This window comes from Podarcis bocagei (assembly GCF_964188305.1).
Source record: "Podarcis bocagei genome assembly, chromosome: 13".
Lineage (NCBI taxonomy): Eukaryota > Metazoa > Chordata > Lepidosauria > Squamata > Lacertidae > Podarcis > Podarcis bocagei.
In genome coordinates this window covers 19,500,939-19,521,041 of record NC_138138.1, presented here as the reverse complement: position 1 = coordinate 19,521,041, position 20,103 = coordinate 19,500,939, and the positions used below count along the sequence as shown (strand labels likewise).

At 45.5% G+C, this 20,103-nt stretch overlaps 1 protein-coding gene and 1 long non-coding RNA gene across 2 annotated transcripts in view; both read right to left on the bottom strand.

The window, feature by feature from the left end:
• Positions 1 to 178: 178 nt before the first annotated feature.
• Positions 179 to 3,615, bottom strand: LOC308571389. The gene is made up of 2 exons (XR_014001371.1): positions 2,577 to 3,615; positions 179 to 2,045 (listed from the first exon to the last, which is right to left on the bottom strand). It is a non-coding gene; the product is annotated as an uncharacterized lncRNA (long non-coding RNA).
• Positions 3,616 to 9,063: 5,448 nt separating this feature from the next.
• Positions 9,064 to 20,103, bottom strand: part of LASP1 (LIM and SH3 protein 1) — a 49,093-nt gene continuing 38,053 nt past the window's right edge. The window contains exons 5-7 of the mRNA XM_081168292.1: positions 15,337 to 15,502; positions 13,794 to 13,897; positions 9,064 to 12,774 (exon numbers count right to left, since the gene is read on the bottom strand). Of these exons, the coding sequence (XP_081024418.1) occupies positions 12,601 to 12,774; positions 13,794 to 13,897; positions 15,337 to 15,502 (444 nt within the window). The 3' untranslated portion in view covers positions 9,064 to 12,600. The remainder of the gene's footprint in view (positions 12,775 to 13,793; positions 13,898 to 15,336; positions 15,503 to 20,103) is intronic.

Sequence of the window (20,103 nt, the reverse complement as noted above, 5' to 3'; positions counted from 1 at the left end):
AAGGGAAGCAAAATTACCTCCTTGCCTAGCAATGAAGGGCAAACACCTTTTTGGTGGTTGAGCTAAACCATTGAACAGATTATAACTGAGTTTTTACTAGCTTTCCATTTAACACCTCAAAACCAACCCATCCTTTAGCCATGCTTTTGTCTCTTTTTTTAATGAACACTCAATAATACAAGGTGCCTTGAAGTTTATTCACATTAAATTATTAATTTTTACATTTCAAACCTTCCAAAAACTACTGTTTGTGTGAGGGAATATGTTTGGTTCTGCCTCTTGTGTCATTTTACACATTCCAAAAATACAAGGAAACAAAAAAACCACAAACCATGGAGCTTATATATTGGGTCCTGCACATTAGAGATAGTTTTGTTTCCAGTCTGAAAATAGGAACGGGGTAAATCTGTCAGTTTCAGTCTCCTTCTGCTTCTTCCAATCTTAAATTCAGCTCTCCACATTTCCATATCGATTTATGATTCTTGGTTTTGTTTTGTTTTTAAAAAGTCCAAGGAAACTCATCAGCCTTTCAGTGCAAATTTCTCCTAGTACGCTGACATGCCATTTTGCCGAATACTTGCTTTGCAAAGCATATTTCTCATCATATACATTTCTGTAAGTTATTTTCACTAATATATGTATTTTGATGCACACTTTACAACCCTAGCACATACATTTTTCTACGCATCACTTGGCTGGCAAACAGCATTGCAAAATTTGGAGAAGTGCACATTTCAAAGGATGGCTGTGTTCCAGTTCACTTATTGTTTCAGAAAGCACAGATTGGGTAAATTCACCTTTAAATGTTACTTCAAATCTCTCCTCCTTGCCTAGCTGAGAGTATCAGTTTGGATGTGGAGGCAAAAAGTTACAACCTGCAACAGTTTGCAAGGACATTATTTTCACACAAGTATTTGCACTATGTCAATTTTTTTATCTGTGTTAGTAACTGTACTGAGCCAACATTCTGGCATTTTAGTGCACTGAAGTCATCGCAGAAACATTTTCCTTTGGAGAGGGAGGGAGGGAGGGAGGGAGATAAGTCCATCTGACAGCTTTCAAACAATACTTCCTTTTCACGTTTCTCTCATATTCATAGAAATTATGAACATGTGACATACTGGAGAAAGAGAATCCCTAGCTTTCCTATAAACCCAAAAGACCCACTCCTTTCTACGTATTTCGCATGTGGCTTTCATGTCCCTGTGCAAAAATCTGACCAGCTTAGAAAGATATAGGGGAGAAAGCAACTATGTATAAAAAATATTTTCTGGAATTTTTTCTTTAAAAAAAAGGCAAAAATAAGCATTCTGATCCCCTGAACAGCAGTAGCAGCACAAAGCCACACCTCTCAGAGACATAGTGTTTCATGTACAAGCTTCCACACAGGGAAATGTGGGGTGTTTTGAATATACTATTGAGCTGCTGGGTGTGCTGCCCCAACCCTTCTCCACCTGATAGGTGATGTCCATGCCAAAACCCATTTCTGCACAGAGACTGTGTTGTCCATATTGGGACCTTAGCATGACAAACATTAGCTAGAATACATTTGGTTATCCATCTGTCTCTCCCCCCACCAGCCCCGCCTCCATTTGGCCTTTAGAAATCCATATTTTCCCAGATTCCTTTTTACTAGAAAACAAACAAACCCAGAACATACAAATAAAAGAAAATACTATTTTTTCCATTCAAATCCTGTATATTTTCACATATAGAAAACCTCTTTCTTTAAAAACGAACAACAGTAGGGTAGTCCAAGCAATAGCTGTACCCCTTTTTCCTCTTAGAACCTTTCAGTCACCTTTCTCTTGCTGTCCATTTTTGTCCACCCCTGGCCTTGTTCCCTTGTTGTTCCCATTGCATTTCCAGCCCAAATCCTTTGAAATCTCAAGGCGGCGTCTTCAGGGTGTTGGGCTGAATCATTCTTCTCTTTGCCAGTTGGTCGTGCGAAGGGTTAACCTTTCTCCAGAATGCTCTGGAAGAACTCTAGATGGCCGCCTCTCTGACATGTAAGCATGGATCTCCTCCAATATGGGCTCTCCCATCTGTAGAAAATCCCCATTAAGGCAAGAAAAGGAAGGAAGAAAAAAGGATGTGGATATAAATACACATGGACTGGTAGCAAGCAGGCACCTTATTTACCAAACGCAATTCCAAAGCACTCAGTGCTACCCGTTGCTTCTTAAAAGCAGAGTAAATGTCACAAGAGCCTCTGTACTTTCTTCAGCCCAAAGCCCTTATCACAAACATCACATTGAGCAGCAATAAAGATCCAGAATGGATTCTTAAACAGAGAAAGGGCGTTAATAGTACAGTAATAGCCCAGGCGTTATTATTTTTTAAATGCATTTTGCTCAGCAAAATGCAGAAGGCGCGCAGCTTTCTATCTGCGGAAAGATCGGGTGATGGGTATTATTTAGTGATGGCAGAAAAGAGTTTTCATACACAAACACACACCATTTATTCCTCTATGCAGTCTACTGCCTTCCGCCCACCCCCCACCCCCGCAGCACAGATTTAACAGTGTGGCTTTCAAATACGACAGAGCTTTGCTAACCATAAATCAGAATTCCCACCTGCAGTATTGCTGAGAAAACAGCGCGAATCGAGAAAAGCAGTCTCCCTGCTTGGTCGCGCTCCATAGCCTTTGCCGGTGGCGTGGCTGGAGATTCTACAACATATAGATGATGTAGGATAAAACAACCAGGCCGATAATGGCAAAAAACATGAGGATGAAAATGTCCAACATGGTGGTGGAGGGGGAAATGGGGACAGCAATGGTGCTGCCTGGAATCAGAGGCTGGAGGGGAGGGAGAGAGGGAGATTGAGAGAGACAGACAGCTGGTGCAGAGGAAGGGAGGGGTTTAGACTGAGGCAAGGTAATTGCAGGGCTCCCTGCCTGCCTGCCTGCCTGCCTGCCTGCCTGCACATCAGCATCTAACAGGACAGAATGGTGATGCCAGATGAAACAGAGCTGTCTTTTTCTTCAAGGGAGGAAGATGGAGAAAAATAAAAAATGGGGTTGTTTGTGGAATCTATGAGAATGTAACCAAAATGCCAGCTTCTTGTGCCTAACGGCAAGGATTCACTGATATCTATTCGCCGCAGATTTATTCAAAATATCAGGAATCTGGCAGAAGTGCCAGCCACAATGCAGAGAAAATGAAGCATAGTTAAATCCCTGTTGCAGCCAACTCTCTCTGCGTGTACGTGCACGGACAAAGAATCTAGATTTGTATTCTGATGTCCTCCAGAATTTAACCCCTATTTTTGTTGCACAAGGTAACCTGAAGTTAGATGGCAAAAAACAGCTGGATGGGATCTTGAGGTCTGGAACTGGGAAGGTGTGACCTCCCAGATTGGATATTGCTGATGACCCTGGAAAGTGGTCTTTAATTTTTTTGCTTTCCAAGGTAACATTTCTGTTTATCAGGACGGTATTAATAACTTTTCTGTCCTCATGGTGCAGCGTTCAAGATGGCACAGAACGGTTGATGGATGGAGGGCTCTGCTTGACAGAAGGGTGCAGATGAGATCGTTCTGGGTGCTTTGTTGATCCATCGTTACTAAGATTTAGTAGTATTTTAAAACAGTAATCTTTTTGACTGCCAGGTCATCTAAGTCGTTTCTCTGTTTTCCCCCCCAGAAGACACTAGATTGCTGTTTTTTTCTTAAGCGGGCAGAATTTTAAAATGCTGGCTGAATATACTCTAAAAATAACAACCTTGAATATAATTCCCTCTTAACAGTGAACTCTTTGGAAGCAAAATGGCCCCCTCCCAAAAGACAAGGGAGTAGTTTCTATATAATTAGGGCACTTGATAAGTGTGCAGAAGTTTGTGGAGACAAAAGTGGGGAGGGAAATCAAAAATCCCAAATGGCCTTGCAAGTGCCTGTGAAGTCTGAAAGCTTGCAGAACATTGGTGGCAGCTGAGCTAAAACAGGGATAAGAAACCTTTCATTTGTCCCCACCTTGTGGGCTTACTTTCACAGGTGGGCGGGACTAGCCACCTGTTGATCACATGACTTCATTAGCATGCCACTTGGGTGACAGCAGGTAGGTTGTCTCACCACCTGTCAGAAACCTTTGCTGATTGCCAGACATTGCCAGACTCTGTCACAAGAGACCAGGGCCCTGCTGGACTTGACATCTTTCCGCAGGGCCTGCAAGACAGAGTTGTTCCACCAGGCCTTTGGCCAGGGCACAGCCTGACTCCCTCCTTTGGCAATCTTCGCGGAGCTCTGGCCCAATGGTTGCCAGTGGCTTGAATTAATTAATTTTATAATGAATGATTTTAGAGTGTTGTTTGTGCTGTACTTTTGTACTGTTTTATTGTTGTTAGCCGCCCTGAGCCCAGCTTCGGCTGGGGAGGGCGTAATATAATTATTATTATTATTATTATTATTATTATTATTATTATTATTATTATTATTATTATTATTATTATAGTGGTGTTGCCTGCCCTGGATTCAGTGAATTTGTGAAGGCTCAGGCACAGAGCTGCCAAAATGCTTATTCAAGCATTGGCTACATGAGGCTGAAGTCTCCTTCACATGGCAAAAGAGAACCCATGATTGTTTTACCTTGTCTGTTCCCATCACTGGCGATGTCAGCTGTTTGACAGGTGGGTGTGGGTTGGGCGAAATAGCTTCGTGGGCCAAATTGGGCCTTCTGGTTGGCTGAGACTGGCCCATAGACCAGTGGTTCCCCACTCCTGGTCTAAAGGATAAAAAATCAGGCATAGCATGCAAATGGAAAAGACAAGAGGAACACGTTGTTTGCCTCTTCCGTAGGCAAACTATGCCTTTCTGCTTGATCTCTCTGCTGCCTTTGATATCACTGGGCTCTTTAGGATGGGTGCTGGGACTCTGTAGTGGTTCTGGTCCTTCCTGGAGTTTGGGATCCAGAGAGCAGCACTGGGGGAAATGCTTTTCGGACCCTTGGCATGTCTGTTATGGGGTCTTTTGTCCCCAGTGCATTTAACAACTTCATGAAGCCATCAGGAGTGGTCATTAGGGGATCTGTGGCAATGGTCATCTGATTATGGTGTGGACCACTGTCTGGGCACAGTGGTGCACTGGGTAAGGGCCAATAAATTGAATTTAAACCCTGTCAAGACTGAGGCTTTGTGAGTGGTTCCTGTGCTGGGAGACAGGTTAGATACCTGTTTCAAGGCAGGGATGTATTCCCTCTGAAGGAACAGGTACATAGTTTCGGGGTGCCCTTGAATCTGTTTTTGTCACAGGTGACCTCTGTGGCTGGAAGTGCCTTTTACCAGCTTTGGTTGGTAAAACAGCTATGGGTGCCTTTTCCTGAGATCACTTCGCCAGTGAGGTCCTGGCACTGGGTAACCTCATTACTGGATTACTGCAATGGACTCCATGTGGAGCTCCATCCAGAAGTTGTATCTGATTCAGAATCCTAGGTTGTTGACTGGGGCAGTGGCGTAGCGTGGGTTGTCAGCACCCGGGGCAAGGCAAGTAATTTGCGCCCCCTAACCCGTGGATTTGCGCCCCCTAACCCGTGGATTTGCACCCCCCACCCCTAACCCCCAGATGTTGTGCCCGGTGCGGCCGGCCCCTCCTGCACCCCCCCACGCTACGCCACTGGTGGGGATTGAATCAAAACTACACACACACCCCTCTATCTAGAAAAACAGAAGACGTGTTCACACGCTGCACTGAACACAGATACAGTGGGTTTGGTGTTTGTGCGACGGAGTGTACACTTGATTTGAACAGTTCAGCTGCAGATTCCTGGAAAGTTAACATGTGAATACCGTCTGTACTGTTCACTCCATGAAGGTGGCATATGAATAACTGTGCACATGTGCACCTCGACCATTTGTGTACAGAGATTGTGTTCCTTCAATGTAACGTATAAACACCTTTGGTCAGACAGACAGGGGTGTGCGTGCAAGTTGTTCCTATTCGTTTTTAATGACACAAGGTTATATACACAAACACACCAGGTACTCCCAGCTAAGACCTCGACTTTAAAGCGGACAAACTCTGGTTGAGTCTTCTTGCCACGATCCAGCCGAAGTGTAGCACGTTCAGGCTGCAATCCTAACCCTACCTTGCACGAGAGTAAGCGCCATTGGAACACAACAGGCCTCAGTTTGAGGTATTCGGACAGCAATCCCGTGCGCACTTATATATGGGGCTTAAGCACTCTTGGTCACCGCAGGGCTTACTTTCAAGTCATTACTGTACAGACCCTCGCCCGCCCGCCGGCTTCCTCTCGGAGGGTTTTGGGAAGCGCAGGGCGCGGCGAGGCCCCTCGGAGCTCTCCTCCCTCCCAGTCAGCAGAAGCAGCCGCCGCCTGTGGCTGGGCTGAGGGGATGGCGGCGGCGTCGGGGTGCGGAGGCTGCCTGTGCCCAGCCAGGCGTCGGTGGCGGCGTCGGCGCTACAGCAGCGGCTGCTCCTGCGAGCAGTGAGTGGAGCGCAGCCGCAGCGGTGGCGGGGGGCGCGGCGCGCTAGGGCGCAAGGCTGGCGGTGGCGGCGGGGAGCCCGGCGGAGGAAGGAACTTGTCCCTTCCCTCTGGACTCGCGCCCCCCCCAGATGTTGCGCCCGGTGCGGCTGGCACCCCTGGCACCCCCCACGCTACGCCACTGGACTGGGGCATTCTGTTGACATCATATAGCACAGGCATCCCCAACCTTCGCCCCTCCAGATGTTTTGGACTACAATTCCCATCATCCCTGACCACTGGTCCTGTTAGCTAGAGATCATGGGAGTTGTAGGCCAAAACATCTGGAGGGCCGCAGGTTGGGGATGCCTAATGTAGCACCTCTGCTGCAGGGACAACCTTGGCTCTCAGTATGCTACCGAGTACACTTCAAAGTTTTGCTTGTAGCATTAAAAGCCCTAAACAACTTCCAGATGACCTTGCTCCATATACCCCTGCCTGGCACCTGTGCTCCTCAGATAGGGCACTGCTAAGAGCTGCAGTGCATGTACTAGGAAATGAGCCTTTAGTGTGGCAGCTGCAGCCCTCTGGATTCAGTTAGAAGCTGAAATTTAACAGGCTCCTTGTGTCACAATGTTTAGGTGGCTACTGAAGATGCTTTTGGTTAAGAAGGCTTTCTCCGATGTACGGCAGTCATTTTATGTAATATTAATTGTAGAAATTGGTCTTCTTACAGTCTGCATCTCCTGTATTTTATCGCCTTTCATCTTACTGGCTTGACGTTAGGTGTGGGACAGGTGAAAACATGTCTGAGCCAAGATGGGTTCATTATATGGCAGGGCCATAGCGCCATTTGTATGAAAATTGTGCCGCCCTGGTAACCTGAAGGAAAACACAACCATGCATGCTTTCCTAGGAACCTGAATTAGCAGCTTTCTGTTAATGCACACAGAGGAAAGTTACAGTTCTATGGAAAATACGAGTATTATATCCCACTTACTATATTTATATGGACTCCTGTGCTTTAGGCTAAAGGCAGCAGACTTGCCCTGCTGTAGTAGTTTATTCTTGCTGTCATTGCTTGGCTTTTGTCTCCCAAGTCCTGGCCACTCTCTTTAGCCAGTGCTAGGCCATCTCAGGGGTAAAGGTAAAGGGACCCCTGACCATTAGGTCCAGTCATGGCCGACTTTGGGGTTGCGGTGCTCATCTCACTTTATTGGCCGAGGGAGCCGGCGTACAGCTTCCAGGTCATGTGGCCAGCATGACTAAGCCGCTTTTGGCGAACCAGAGCAGCACACGGAAACGCCGTTTACCTTCCCACCGGAGAGGTACCTATTTATCTACTTGCACTTTGACGTGCTTTCGAACTGCTAGGTTGGCAGGAGCAAGGACAGAGCAATGGGAGCTCACCCCGTCACGGGGATTCGAACCACCGACCTTCTGATTGGCAAGTCCTAGGCTCTGTGGTTTAACCCACAGCACCACCCGCGTCCCTGCCAGGAGCTTGTATTTAAGCCCTTCTCTACATTATGGCATTTGCATCCAGACCTCCCATACCAAAAATGGGGTCTGATTTCAGCAATCCCACTGCCCTCCCACCCTCCCACATACCTGTCTTCCAGTGCTAACTCTATGCTTCTCACCTCCAAACTGCTTTTCAGCATCAGAATCCGTGGCTTTTGGTGGTCAAGTTTGATTGTTTTAGATCCTGTAACATGACGAGAGAAAGTGTGCCTAGTGTTCAGCCCCTTGGAGTTTCTGTGGTGTAAGCAACCAAGTTTATGATGCTACTGAAATATAATCTGAAAACTCTCTAAAAAAATTCAAAGAAAAGGAACTAGAAATTGGGAAAATAAAATTACTCAGTGATTTGGATATGGGAATGTATATTTTAAATTTGAATGTGTATAGGAGGTGGAAATACTATTTCAATGCTTTTTTACTTCAGCTGTTTTTGCGTACACTCAGTGTAGTCAGTTTGAGCCTCCATCTTCCTTGCTTTTTGCTCTTTCTTTGGTTCCCAGACCTGTTCCATCTCTCTTTGGCCAGCACTACCAAGCTACAGGATAAGGCACAGCCCCTTTACACCAGGCTTTCTTACTTTCAGAGTGGAATTTTGGGATGACCAGCACACCCTCCCTCTTAAGCCATCCTTGGGGGGGGGGAGTTTATTAAGCAGACTTTCTTATTCTGGGGAGTAAAACCCACAGTCCTATGGAGTACAGCTGTGGCTTCATTGTAGAAATAAATTATATCAGGGAGCAACAGGACAGTAAGCAAAAGGTTATGATTGCAGCATCTTGACTTAGGCTATCAAGTGAATCACCATGATGTGAATTGGGATTCCAATTCTCTTCTGTAGGCAAACTATGGTTTGTCTGTACCAGGAAGTGCAGGTGGGAGCAAGTGCACAAGATGAGGATCTGAGAGGGGCCAAATCCTTCAAAGGACAGCTAAATCATGGTTTGGTCACTCTCTGTACATACAGGGAAATCTACCCAACTTTGGTCTGTTTATATGACTACTTGTCCTATAGATAGGTTGCTTTACATTTTGAAGGCAGGTCACTTCTTACAGCATTCTGAATTTATTTCCCATTTCTACCAAAGGAAAGAGAAAACTATCAAAGACCACCAAAAATCAGTCAGCAGTAAAAATTATACTTTTATTTTCAAATTGGCATCAACCAGAAGAGAACTGGTACTACATTTGATTCTATGGTGCCATTGAAAAAGGCCAAATGACTTTTGGAGAGGGCGTGCAAGCCCACAAAGAAGAAATACACAAAGAACAGATGAAAACCCCAAAATATACTCCAAAGGAAAAAAAAAATCATTCTAAGTTCAGACACTGAAATCTTATTTGAAAAGCTACAATGTACAAGAGACTTGACATGAATAAAAATGGCTACACAGATGCAAGTTAGCTGTTTTTCTTTCTTTTTTAACATTTTATTTAAATACAGGTTTAGGTGCTATTGGGGAAAAAGGCAAAAGTGCATAAAGAAGGCAGAAAAAAAATAAATCAAGCAGTGAGAAACCATTTCTCCCAGGGCAGGGTTGAAAAGACTAGATTTATAAAATAATGAGAGAGTATTTTATTGTAACTTTATTTGGTCCTCTAAAAATATTTATTCACATTACGTTATTTTTGTATCTTCCTCACAAAAAGCTGTCCTCTTAAGGATTGTCTATACATGATTTTTTCTTTTTCAGTTAGGAAATCAGCCAGTACTAAGGTTGTGCTTCTGTCTTAGCACCAAGAAGAATGTGATTTCTCTTCACCCATCAGTCATTCTCGTTGGCACCTTTAGAAAGTTCACCCTAAGATTAGGTGGTCCCTAGACACCTGTATCCCTCTAAAAATGGTTGCGTTGTAGAAAAACCTGTCACCATTCTTGTTGACCTTTTCATTTCTACAAATGGATCTCTCTGGGACATGGATATGGTGAAGAGGAGACCAAAACCCTCCTCCCTTTAATCACTAGTGCAAAGGAAAAGTAGGGACCAGGGCTTTTTATTTTTGAGAAAATATGCTAAAATGTTTGTGCTTCTATGATTTTATGAAAAGAATGATTTGGTCATTATTTCTGCCACTGATCTGAGGGGTGTGCAGGAACTTCATCATTTTAAACTTGGATAGGGAGCCCCAAAGGGATTTAAAACCCTCCTGAGAGATTTAGCTACAAATCACTAGTGTGCGGTACTCCACCAGTCACGAAGATATGCAAGAGTACTTTGGGAATGATGAAATGTAGCATCCCTTTGCTTTCAAACTTCAGGGGCCTAAACATTGAGCAGGCAAGTTCTCCTTAACTCTTGCTTAACGTAAGCCTATTTCACACCTCTTGTAAAGAGACTAAGCTCATGCTTTTAACGTTGCATATGTATGTTCTCTCTGTACCACAAAGTCCACAGGCAAGAGGGGATGCAATGTGAGGGAAAGGCAAGGTCCTGATATGCCACTATGCACAGAAGGGGAGGAAAGGGGAAAAGGAAGAGCACATACATGCAAACAGCACTGGAATGGGAGAATGTGTGAGGGCGACACGTGTCTTTGAACTTGGTCCTTGTACTTTCCAGGTGCTTGAGAGGCGACGACTAAAAACCACCAGAGGATTCAGTGGACTGAGCACCTCTCTCTCTGTATGTGCCTCTGATGGGCGTTCTTAAAAACGAAAAGGTAAGAAGTGTGCCTCCGGAGGTCCACTTGCCAAACATTTCAGTTATCCCAGTAAGAGACAACTACCAAATAAAGTGGCTTAGAGCCACTTCTCTCATGTTAGATTTAAAGACACCAGATGTTTTCCAGAGGCCTCTTCCATAGGTAGAGCTTTGCAATCACATCACAGCTAAATGAGTTATTAGACACAGGCTCTAAGACCTACTTTTAAGGGTTTGTTGCACCGCATGGCTGCTGGCTGTTTATTATTTAACTGGATTTGCCTTCTGTCCCAACACAGAAGTGACCTCGGGGAGTCACTGCACTTCTTTAAAAGTAACAGGAGAAGCAGCAATCAACATGCGGAGAAGGATGACTTTCAAGAATCTTACTCCTGCTTAGAGGAGCTCAGCCTTTGCTCTTCCATCACACCAGCACAGCCCTATAAATTTCCAGTTATATCGTAGTTCCCTGCTATACTGACAGCAACACTCCAAAGAATTTGCTTTTTGGTCCATGAGACTATCCCAAGCCAGCAACAGCATCTTGAGGGGGAGGAAGAGGTATGTTTCTAGTGCAAGGCAGTAGTTCCCCTGATCCCTTCATCCAATTGCCAGGCTGGCTTGAGGGGCAGTAGAAAGAGGAGGAAGGATTGTAAACATTGCTTGGCTCAAAAAGTACAAGAAAGGGAGATGATGCTTTCTGCAAGTCTGCCTTTGGGCTGACAGGAATGTGGGTTCAGGAGAAAAGCTCCACATACGGATCTGCCTTCAGTAAGAGCCCCATGAATACTCCCTAAAGCAAGGAGCAATTGGTCCCTATGCTTACATCTTCCCAGTAACTGGGATTCTTCTTGCCCAAGGCTGCTGTAGTCAAGGTTATTCAGAGGAGTGCCCACCTGCCTCTCTACAGGTTAGGTGTCAACAGAATTTGGAATTCTACAAAAACAGAGTGGGAAGGGCATTGATAAACACCAGGAATCTGCGAGAAATGACTATTTGCAGGCATTAAGCTAGGGGAGTCTTGCATAGGCCAGTTCAAAAGTTTACTTGAAGCTACTTTTGGGGTGGTGAGGAGGGCAGCAGGAATGGTCAGAAGCATCTGGAATATGCTTCTCTTCCTCCTCAAACACTCTCAACTCAAGGGGTAGCACCAAATTAAGCTGTGCAGAGTAGTATCCCTTAGCTGCAGAAACTTGGGCAACAGTTTAGGTCCTGTGCACATTCTACTCCAAACTAATTTTCCCCAGGAATGCAGGGTGCATGTTTTCCTCATGCCCTGTAATATTAAGCCTAAAGTAAATGTACACTCTTATTAAGACACGGCATCCAAGAGTCCTGGATAGAATTATTATTTTTCTCCCAAACCTCCCCTTCTGTACCTCTGCACCAGCTACTGCTTTCGCTTTCATCTCCCTTCTAGTTATGACAGATGCGCTGGTTCCTTTTGACTCCAAAAGCTCTCCTGCTTTTAACAAATGGTTTGACTTATTTCCAGCTGATAAAGATTTATAGAAAGGAAAATTAATGAGCAAGAGTCGACATGCAAACAGAGGCCTTGGACAATTTTTTTCAATGGGAATGATCAGAGACTTGTGCAAGTTACTCAAAGCTCCACTCTCCCAAAAGGAAGCATGGCAGTGGTTCCTGCCCCTGGGCCTCCCTACACAAATTCTGGTTCCACATAGCAGTTTGGTTAAGTTGTGCACATTTCAATCGGCATCAAAATCAATTCCCAAAAGGGCAGGTCCCTAGGGAAGGAAGTGGGCACAGTGCCATGCTTCATGAAAGCTGCGGGAGAGGATGGAAAGACAATTGATCTTTGATAGTAAAAAAGACACCCACCCCAAGTTCAAATGCCTCCAAAACAAGGCTATGTTGGCAGAAGATTTTTTTTTAAAATGGCCATGTCAGAGGTGCGGAACAAAATAACTGATGTGTGACAAGACAGCAGAGAAGGGATAATGGAACAAGAAGCACACAAGAGCCCTCCCCCTGCTTGCTTTCAGGGTGGCACCCGAGTGGAGCTCATATAGCCTCCACATAGTTGGCTGGAAGCATGCCTGTGTCACCGGTCCGCTCAACGGTGCCATACATCCAGCCATCATCAATCTGCTGCACATTGATTATGGTGTCACCGTCCTGGAAGGAGACCTCGTCCTCATCGGCTGCGTTGTAATCGTAGACTGCACGGAACCGCTTCTGGGGCGGGGAAGAAAAGAGCAGGGATGGATTAGAGTTCAGTGACTTTGGGGGCTCCTCACCCACCCTTTGTTTTAAGTACACTGGACCTCCAAAACTCGTGGCTCCCGAATCCCAACAGAAAGGTACATCCCACCTTATTTTTTTAGCAGGCATTTTGCAGGCCTGATCTCTTAAATCACTGTCCCAAGCTGCTGGTAGTAGCCTAGAGTGCTCCAGCAGCCATGCTTTATGATCTTTTGCATGCATGTATGCAAACACACACAAATGTGGCAACAAAAACTTAGGTTTGATGCTGGCATGTGGCACAATCCGAGTTAACACCAACCTGCTGCTTTACAAGTTTATTTCTAAAATTTATACCCTTCCCCTTCAGTGGTCAACTGGCATTTCCAAGATGGCTTAACAGAATGGGACATAAAACTAATTACATGCAATACATAGCAAGACTGAAGGAAGGTCAGGAACCATCTGTTCCACAGGTTAGGTTTATGGAATGCTGTTCTGTGAGTTGATCTGCAACGTATGATGGGATTTGGTCAAAGGATCTTACCTTGACACACAGGGCTGGACTTAAAACTTCTCTTAGGATCCTTTCCAGCCACATCATTGTAAAGACAATGTTTCAATGGCTGGAACGGTGTAACGGTGGCTTCAGATCAGTATCTATAGGGCAGAGTCATAGAGCCAACAGGCAGCTCAGGGTAGGATACTCTTGGCCTGTTTTACATGGTTTCCCACAAATGCACCTGTAAAGCACTTTGTTCACTTCCAATCAGATTACATCTGCTATATATACGCTTGCACACTTTTTCCTGCCTTCCCCACTACTCAACCTTAGAGATGGAACATTCCACAGGGAAGAGCCAGGCTACGTATATCAGAGTACATAGTACTTTTTGCATCCGTGTGTGTGTGTGTGTCTGTCTATGTCTAGGCAGGCAGGCAGACTTCCGCAAAAGGCCAGGTTTAATTAACATTTCAGTTTCATTTCTTCCTTCTTCCTAGATCACACTTACCCCTCCGCCAGATGGGGCGTTACGCTGTATTGAGACAGGTGCTGCTGGTTCCTTGTAGCTGTAAGACTGAGAGGCTGGTTGTGCTGGTGGCTGGTGGTGGTAAACTGTGGGACACAAAGATTACTGTTAATTGTCTATTGACCAGATTGAAACTGAAGAACCTGCCTCAGGCCCTTAGGAAACAATGCAGAATTTTTGCAGGTGAGTAAATCTGCAGTGAGTAAATGTTACAGGTAGAAATATTTGACAGCCACTGTCCAGACATAAATCTGGTACAGCATAAGAGCTTCCCCCCGCCTTCCCTCCTAGGCCTTTACTAGCTTTGGTGGAAAAAACTAGTTGGGTTCCTTTTCACTGAAGAACTTTCTGCACCTTGTTTGGAAGTGACTGCAGTTTGGCATCTCCTTGTTGCAGAAATCACTGTTTTATCTTTGCAAAGCACACAGTGTTGCCCCCTTTTTAGTTTACCCTTGGAACATTGAACTCTGTATTTTGCTGCTAAGTTCCAGAAAATGTTCAAGTAGCTATCTTAGCCTGCCTGTTCCTTGAACAAAATGCTATCAAATTCAATCAAATTATTCTCTAACAAACCTTGAATGAATTTTAACAAATACTAAATTCTAACACTCATAAAACATGCTATTAAATGCATAATCATAAAATAGCCTAACTATAAATTCAATAAAGGAAAGAAGAAGAAGAAGAAGTTTGGATTTGATATCCCGCCTTTCACTCCCTTTAAGGAGTCTCAAAGTGGCTAACATTCTCCTTTCCCTTCCTCCCCCACAACAAACACTCTGTGAAGTGAGTGGGGCTGAGAGACTTCAGAGAAGTGTGACTGGCCCAAGGTCACCCAGCAGCTGCATGTGGAGGAGCGGAGATGCGAACCTGGTTCCCCAGATTACGAGACTACCGCTCTTAACCACTACACCACACTGGCGAGTCCAGACAATTTTCACTTGTAATTTGTTACTTTCAGCACTTCCACATTCTTCTGTAGTCTCTTGAATTAATGGTTTCTCCTAATACTTTCCCACACATCTGCAGATACACCTACCCCAGAGCTCTCACACAATACTGACAGACCTAGTCTAAAGTGGTTTCTTTCATTTCAGACTCTCAGCCCTCAATTACTCTGTCAGCTGTCCACATTTGGCTAGGACTACAATTCACAGTTGCATAGTACATTTGAAGAAGCTGCAGATGGATAGCTACAATACCCGACATGACTTGGAATATTCTCTTTCCGGTAATGTCTGCCTTACCTTTCAGTCTACTTTGATTCTACCTTCAGTGTAAGCCCCACCCTCCATCTCCTTAACTGCCATGGAATTTTCCTGATCAGAAAAGCAATTCAATCATTCTAATAGGTCCTTACAAAAGCACTACCTTATCATCAAACAGTGAACAGAGTCAAACTGTTGGATTTCCCTCCCTTTTTTGGGGTAGTGGGGTTGCTAAATGCCACAGGAAGACCAATTCAAGTATGTAGGGTGGACTGCTGGTATTCTCCCCACCCCTTTTCTCCAGCACAGCTTATTACCAGGGGTACTTGGCTGGACATGATGAGGTTGCTGGTGTGGTGGTGGCTGCTGCTCCACTGGCCTCCTGTAGTTGGCGCCCTCCTGGGAGTTCTGGCGTTCCGATTCGCCTCCCTCTCCACCAGGTGCGCCCATCCTGCTCTTCTCAAACTCTTCATGATACTTTATCTGCAGAGGAAGGGGAAGAAAATATTAGAGCAGCACCAATAACACACATAGTGTGAAAGTTTTCGTGTTGTTTAATATATTCCCCACACAATCAGAAGGTGCCTTTCTGCCTGGTCTATAAAGTTCTTACAATGCAAGGCTTCTCTCCCCCCCCCCCCAGTCTCCACTGCTTTCACCCCTCTCTCTAGTATTCACTGATAAAACTCAGTGGTTGTGAATGGTAAACTGGAAGCTGCAAGTGAATGAATTGATAATCCCAAGGGTGGAAGGCTCAGCAATATAGTCCTATCATTCTCTCTTCGGAAACGCCCCCTTCAACCTCCCTCCCCATCTGAGAAGTCACTGCAGCACTGCATATAAACCAGAAGGTGGCAGTGGACAACTAGCACTTCATGTACTGTAAACTGTTACCTCCCCCTTCTCCTGTGGCTGGAGAGTACAAGCAAAAGAATGGCTTGGCACATACCGCCAAGCTCAGTGCTAGGCTCTCCCTCCAGACATTTCAGCTGCTTTTTTATCCAGTAGATGTAAGACAGAAATTCTACAATCAGGAACACCAAAGCCATCACTACTGTTGGTTACTTGCTCCTGCATCTTAGCTGCTTTTGATGTACAGACATTAAACACCTGCTACCTGAAGATGCAGGGCCAGGGCCAGCGTCAACATCTTTGGGCAACGTCCAGGGCCTGCTACCCATGCCTGCCCCTGGCCCTCCATTTAATTTTACAGGCCTAGCACTTCAAACAGCACTATAGTGTCTAGCCACCATTTACATTTTCCCCAATGTAGTATCACTTTACAGCAGGCCTGGGGACCCATTTTTGGCTGGTGGGTCAGATCTTTATCTCCCCACTGCCCTCCTGACAACCACCTGATGTCATAGTGACATCAGACAATGCTGTACTTTGAAGCCCCGACAGTCATGACTTCAAAATGCGGCATCGGGCTGCTTGAAAGGTCTTTTGCAAACAGCCCAGCACTGCTCTGAAATGTCTGAAAACCAGAGGTTTAAAAGAGCAACACAGGACAGTCTGAAAAGGGCTTTCAAGCGACCCCGACATGAGCTTTGGGTACATGCACCAAACTCCAGCAGGGGAATAGTGGCACACAGCCAAAATGATGAGCAAGCTTTAACCCAGGGGTCAGCAACCATTTTCAGCTGTGGGCCGGTCTACCGTCCCTCAGACCATGTGGCGGGCCGGACTATATTTGGGGGGGGGGGAATTAATTCCTATGCCCCACAAATGACCCAGAGATGCATTTTAAATAAAAGCACACATTCTACTCATGTAAAAACACACTGATTCCTGGACCGTCTGCGGGCTGGATTGAGAAGGCGATTGGGGCACATCCAGCCCATGGGCCTTAGGTTGCCTACCCCTGCTTTAACCCCTGCTCATCAGCTTATAAACTGAAGTTAAATCTTGATGCTTTAGCTGTGCATTACTGTTCCCAGCAAGGAAACTGGTGTACACAGTGAATTCAGAATAAAATCCTGTGCCCCCCCCCATGATATCATCTGGATTGAGTGACGTCAGCTGGTGGCAGATGGGCATTTTTTGGCTTTGTGGGCCATGTCTGACAGCTTAAAGGGTCAGAAGTTCCTCACCCCTAGAGTCTAGGGCACTGTGGGATATTAAAATAGGTACTGTATTGGCCTGAATATAAGCCGCACTTTCCCCAATTTCGGACCCTGAAAAGTTAAAGTGTGGCTTATATTTGCGACTTTTTACCATATGCTGCTGAAAGTGGTTGCGGAGTGTGTGCACTCCCTATCTGCTTGGTGGGGGGGGGGAAGCGGTGCCCACCTCCTAGCTGCTTGGCGGTGGGGAGGGGGCAAGCGTGTGCAGGCCAACCAGCTAGGGAGCATGCACGACGCCAAGCTCACTCTGCGCCCACCTCCCGGCACTACCACCCTGAACAGGGGCAGCGGGCACCAGCTTGGAGAGCAGGAGGCTGAGCATCGGCACCAGCTTGATGGCCACACCTGCAAATAAGCCTTGAATTTTAAGGGTGCGGTTTATATGCAGGTGCGGCTTATATTCGGGCCAATACAGTAAACCCAGCCATCTAGTGTAACTTGCAGCATGGCTACCACCTCCACCAGGCAAGCCTTCCAGAGCCTACCGACAAAGCAAGAGGCAACACCAGAGCACATGTTGCCCACTCAAAATCTAATCACGACTTTTTCAATAATTAAGGTCAGTCCCCAATTTCTAAAGTGAGAAAAGTTGGGCCCTAAACCAGTGAGGAACTTGAGTTTTCTACCTGGGAAGAAGCCCTTCTGAGTGTTTTTATTTAAATATTTATAAAATGCAGCAAGGTGGTATACAGCATATAAAATTACAGTAACATTGATAAAGCATTAAAAAAAGGGTTGGAAAAAAGAAACTAATGTTTCAAAGGCCTGTCTGAATAACAGAGTTTTCAATAGATGCTTAAAAGTCAAAGCACCCCTCTACTTCAGACATGAGGAACTTTTGTGGCCTGGTGGACCAGATCGCTCCCTCTCCCCCAACCCGCAAGCAAACTTTGACAGGTGGGTGGGCTACCCATGTGTCAATGCTGATGTGGGGGAGGGCAAGAATATTTCCCTTCAGGAAATATGCTGCTGAAGCAGCACCCAGCATGATCACTCAGTGATGTCAGCTGATTGACATGTGGGCATGGTTGGAGGGAAATGGCCTGTGTGCTGGAGGTCCCCCATCTTTGGTCTGCTGGCAAGGCCTGCTACAGCAAACGCCAACACAACCTCAGAGCAGCCCCGCATAAAACACAATACTCATTGATGAGGGTATGGTTCTCTGTGTATGTTTAAAGACATGCTCATTACACTCTACGGCATGCCCACAGCCGTACAGGAAGCTAGCTATCATAAACGTTTGGGGAAAACCCTGCACTGCCAAAGAAAGGTTGCTATTGGTAACAGTCCTCTATCTCCAGTTGTGTTTAGCAAGGGCAAAGTCTGGCTGCAAATTCCCTACATGTGATCATATCTGCGGTCACAACTCCAACAACCCTAGGTATTCTTCCACCATTACATGTTACACCTCATCTTCCTCCATAGCAACACGGTCCCTGAAGTGGTAAGAGCAAAGGAGGTGGAATAAGGGCACATTTTGTGCAGGGATAAATCTGAGCCTTTATCCGGGTGAGCATCTTCTGCTTGATTAGGGAGCCTAAGGATCAAAACCTCACCCCATCATGTGAATATATACTTTCCACACCTTTTGGGGTTCAGAGGGACTAGCCAGGCACCACTCACATTTTATTAAAGATTATCTTTGCTGCCATTATAGGAATATACACGACCATTCTTTTAACTTCTCTTTATATAGCAGTGGCCCACTGCCTCCTTTAAAAAAAACAAAAAATCCACCTAACAGGATGGAAAAAGCCTTTCCAAGGTATCTGGCTCTCTTAAGGATCATGCAAACCATGCAAAAAAGTTGGAATCTACAGAGACAGCCCCACATGTGGTTTTGTTGCTTCCACAGGTTTCTCTAAGGAGTGTAGGCCAAACTGGGTTTTGCTATAAGCATCAGACAAGCCCTTTCCCAAGACACACATCCAATTGCAAACCTGGGAGGTTTGCAGCCAAGAGGGGACAGAACTGAGTCTGCAACCGAAGAGGGGGGAAAGCAGAAAATGGCAATTACTGTACTTAAAAGCTCAAAGTGTGTCTGGCAAAAGAGACTGTGGAGCAGAGGGCCTGGGAAGGGAATTCCTGTGGGATTAAACTCATCCTGCAGGGCTCCCCCCCCCCGAATTAACCCCCAGAGCGCCAGCTCACGCCAGATGGCCAAAGCAAATTATTAAGGCCAGATTAGTCAACAGACCTCAAAAAAAGTATTTTGCAGCTAGGATTAAACAGAAGAAATCACCACACACTAATTTTAACCATGGAAGTCTTGATATTTCACATTCTCCTTGCTTACTTTTTGCCATTTGTCACTTCCTTGTTTTTGATCTTCAAAACTCTTCACCCCTACTGTATGTAAATTCCTTGTAGGGAGGACCCTGCTCCCATCGGTTTAGTCACCTAGTGCAGTCTCACCCACCCAAATCAGTGTGAAAAATGGTGCTCACAGCTTGGTACTGGGGTACATGGGTTCAACTCCCTTATTACAATAATTACTGGGTGGCCTTCAGAAAATTGCATGCTTTGTCCACCATTACTCACTTAGTAAAATGGAAATAAAACCTCTTACTAGGCTTTGAGAATAATAAGTAACTACTACAGTCAAACCTCGGATCCTGGACGCCTCCGTTTTGGAACATTTCGGCTCCCGAACACCAAAAACCTGGAAGTAAATGCTCCGGTTTTCAAACGTTTTTCGGAAGCCAAACCTCCGATGCAGCTTCCGCTTGAGTGCAGGAAGCTCCTGCAGCCAAGCCGCACCTTGGTTGTTGAACATTTTGGAAGCCAAACGGGCTTCCAGAATGGATTAGGTTCGACAAGCGAGGTTTGACTGTATAAAGAGTCACAGGTGCCTGGTCACATTGTTAATTGGTGCATTCAGAAAATGGAACATTTTCTTCCACCCCATTTGGAAGCTCTGTATAGTTAGGGTTAACATCTCCTACCAACCTCAAAACT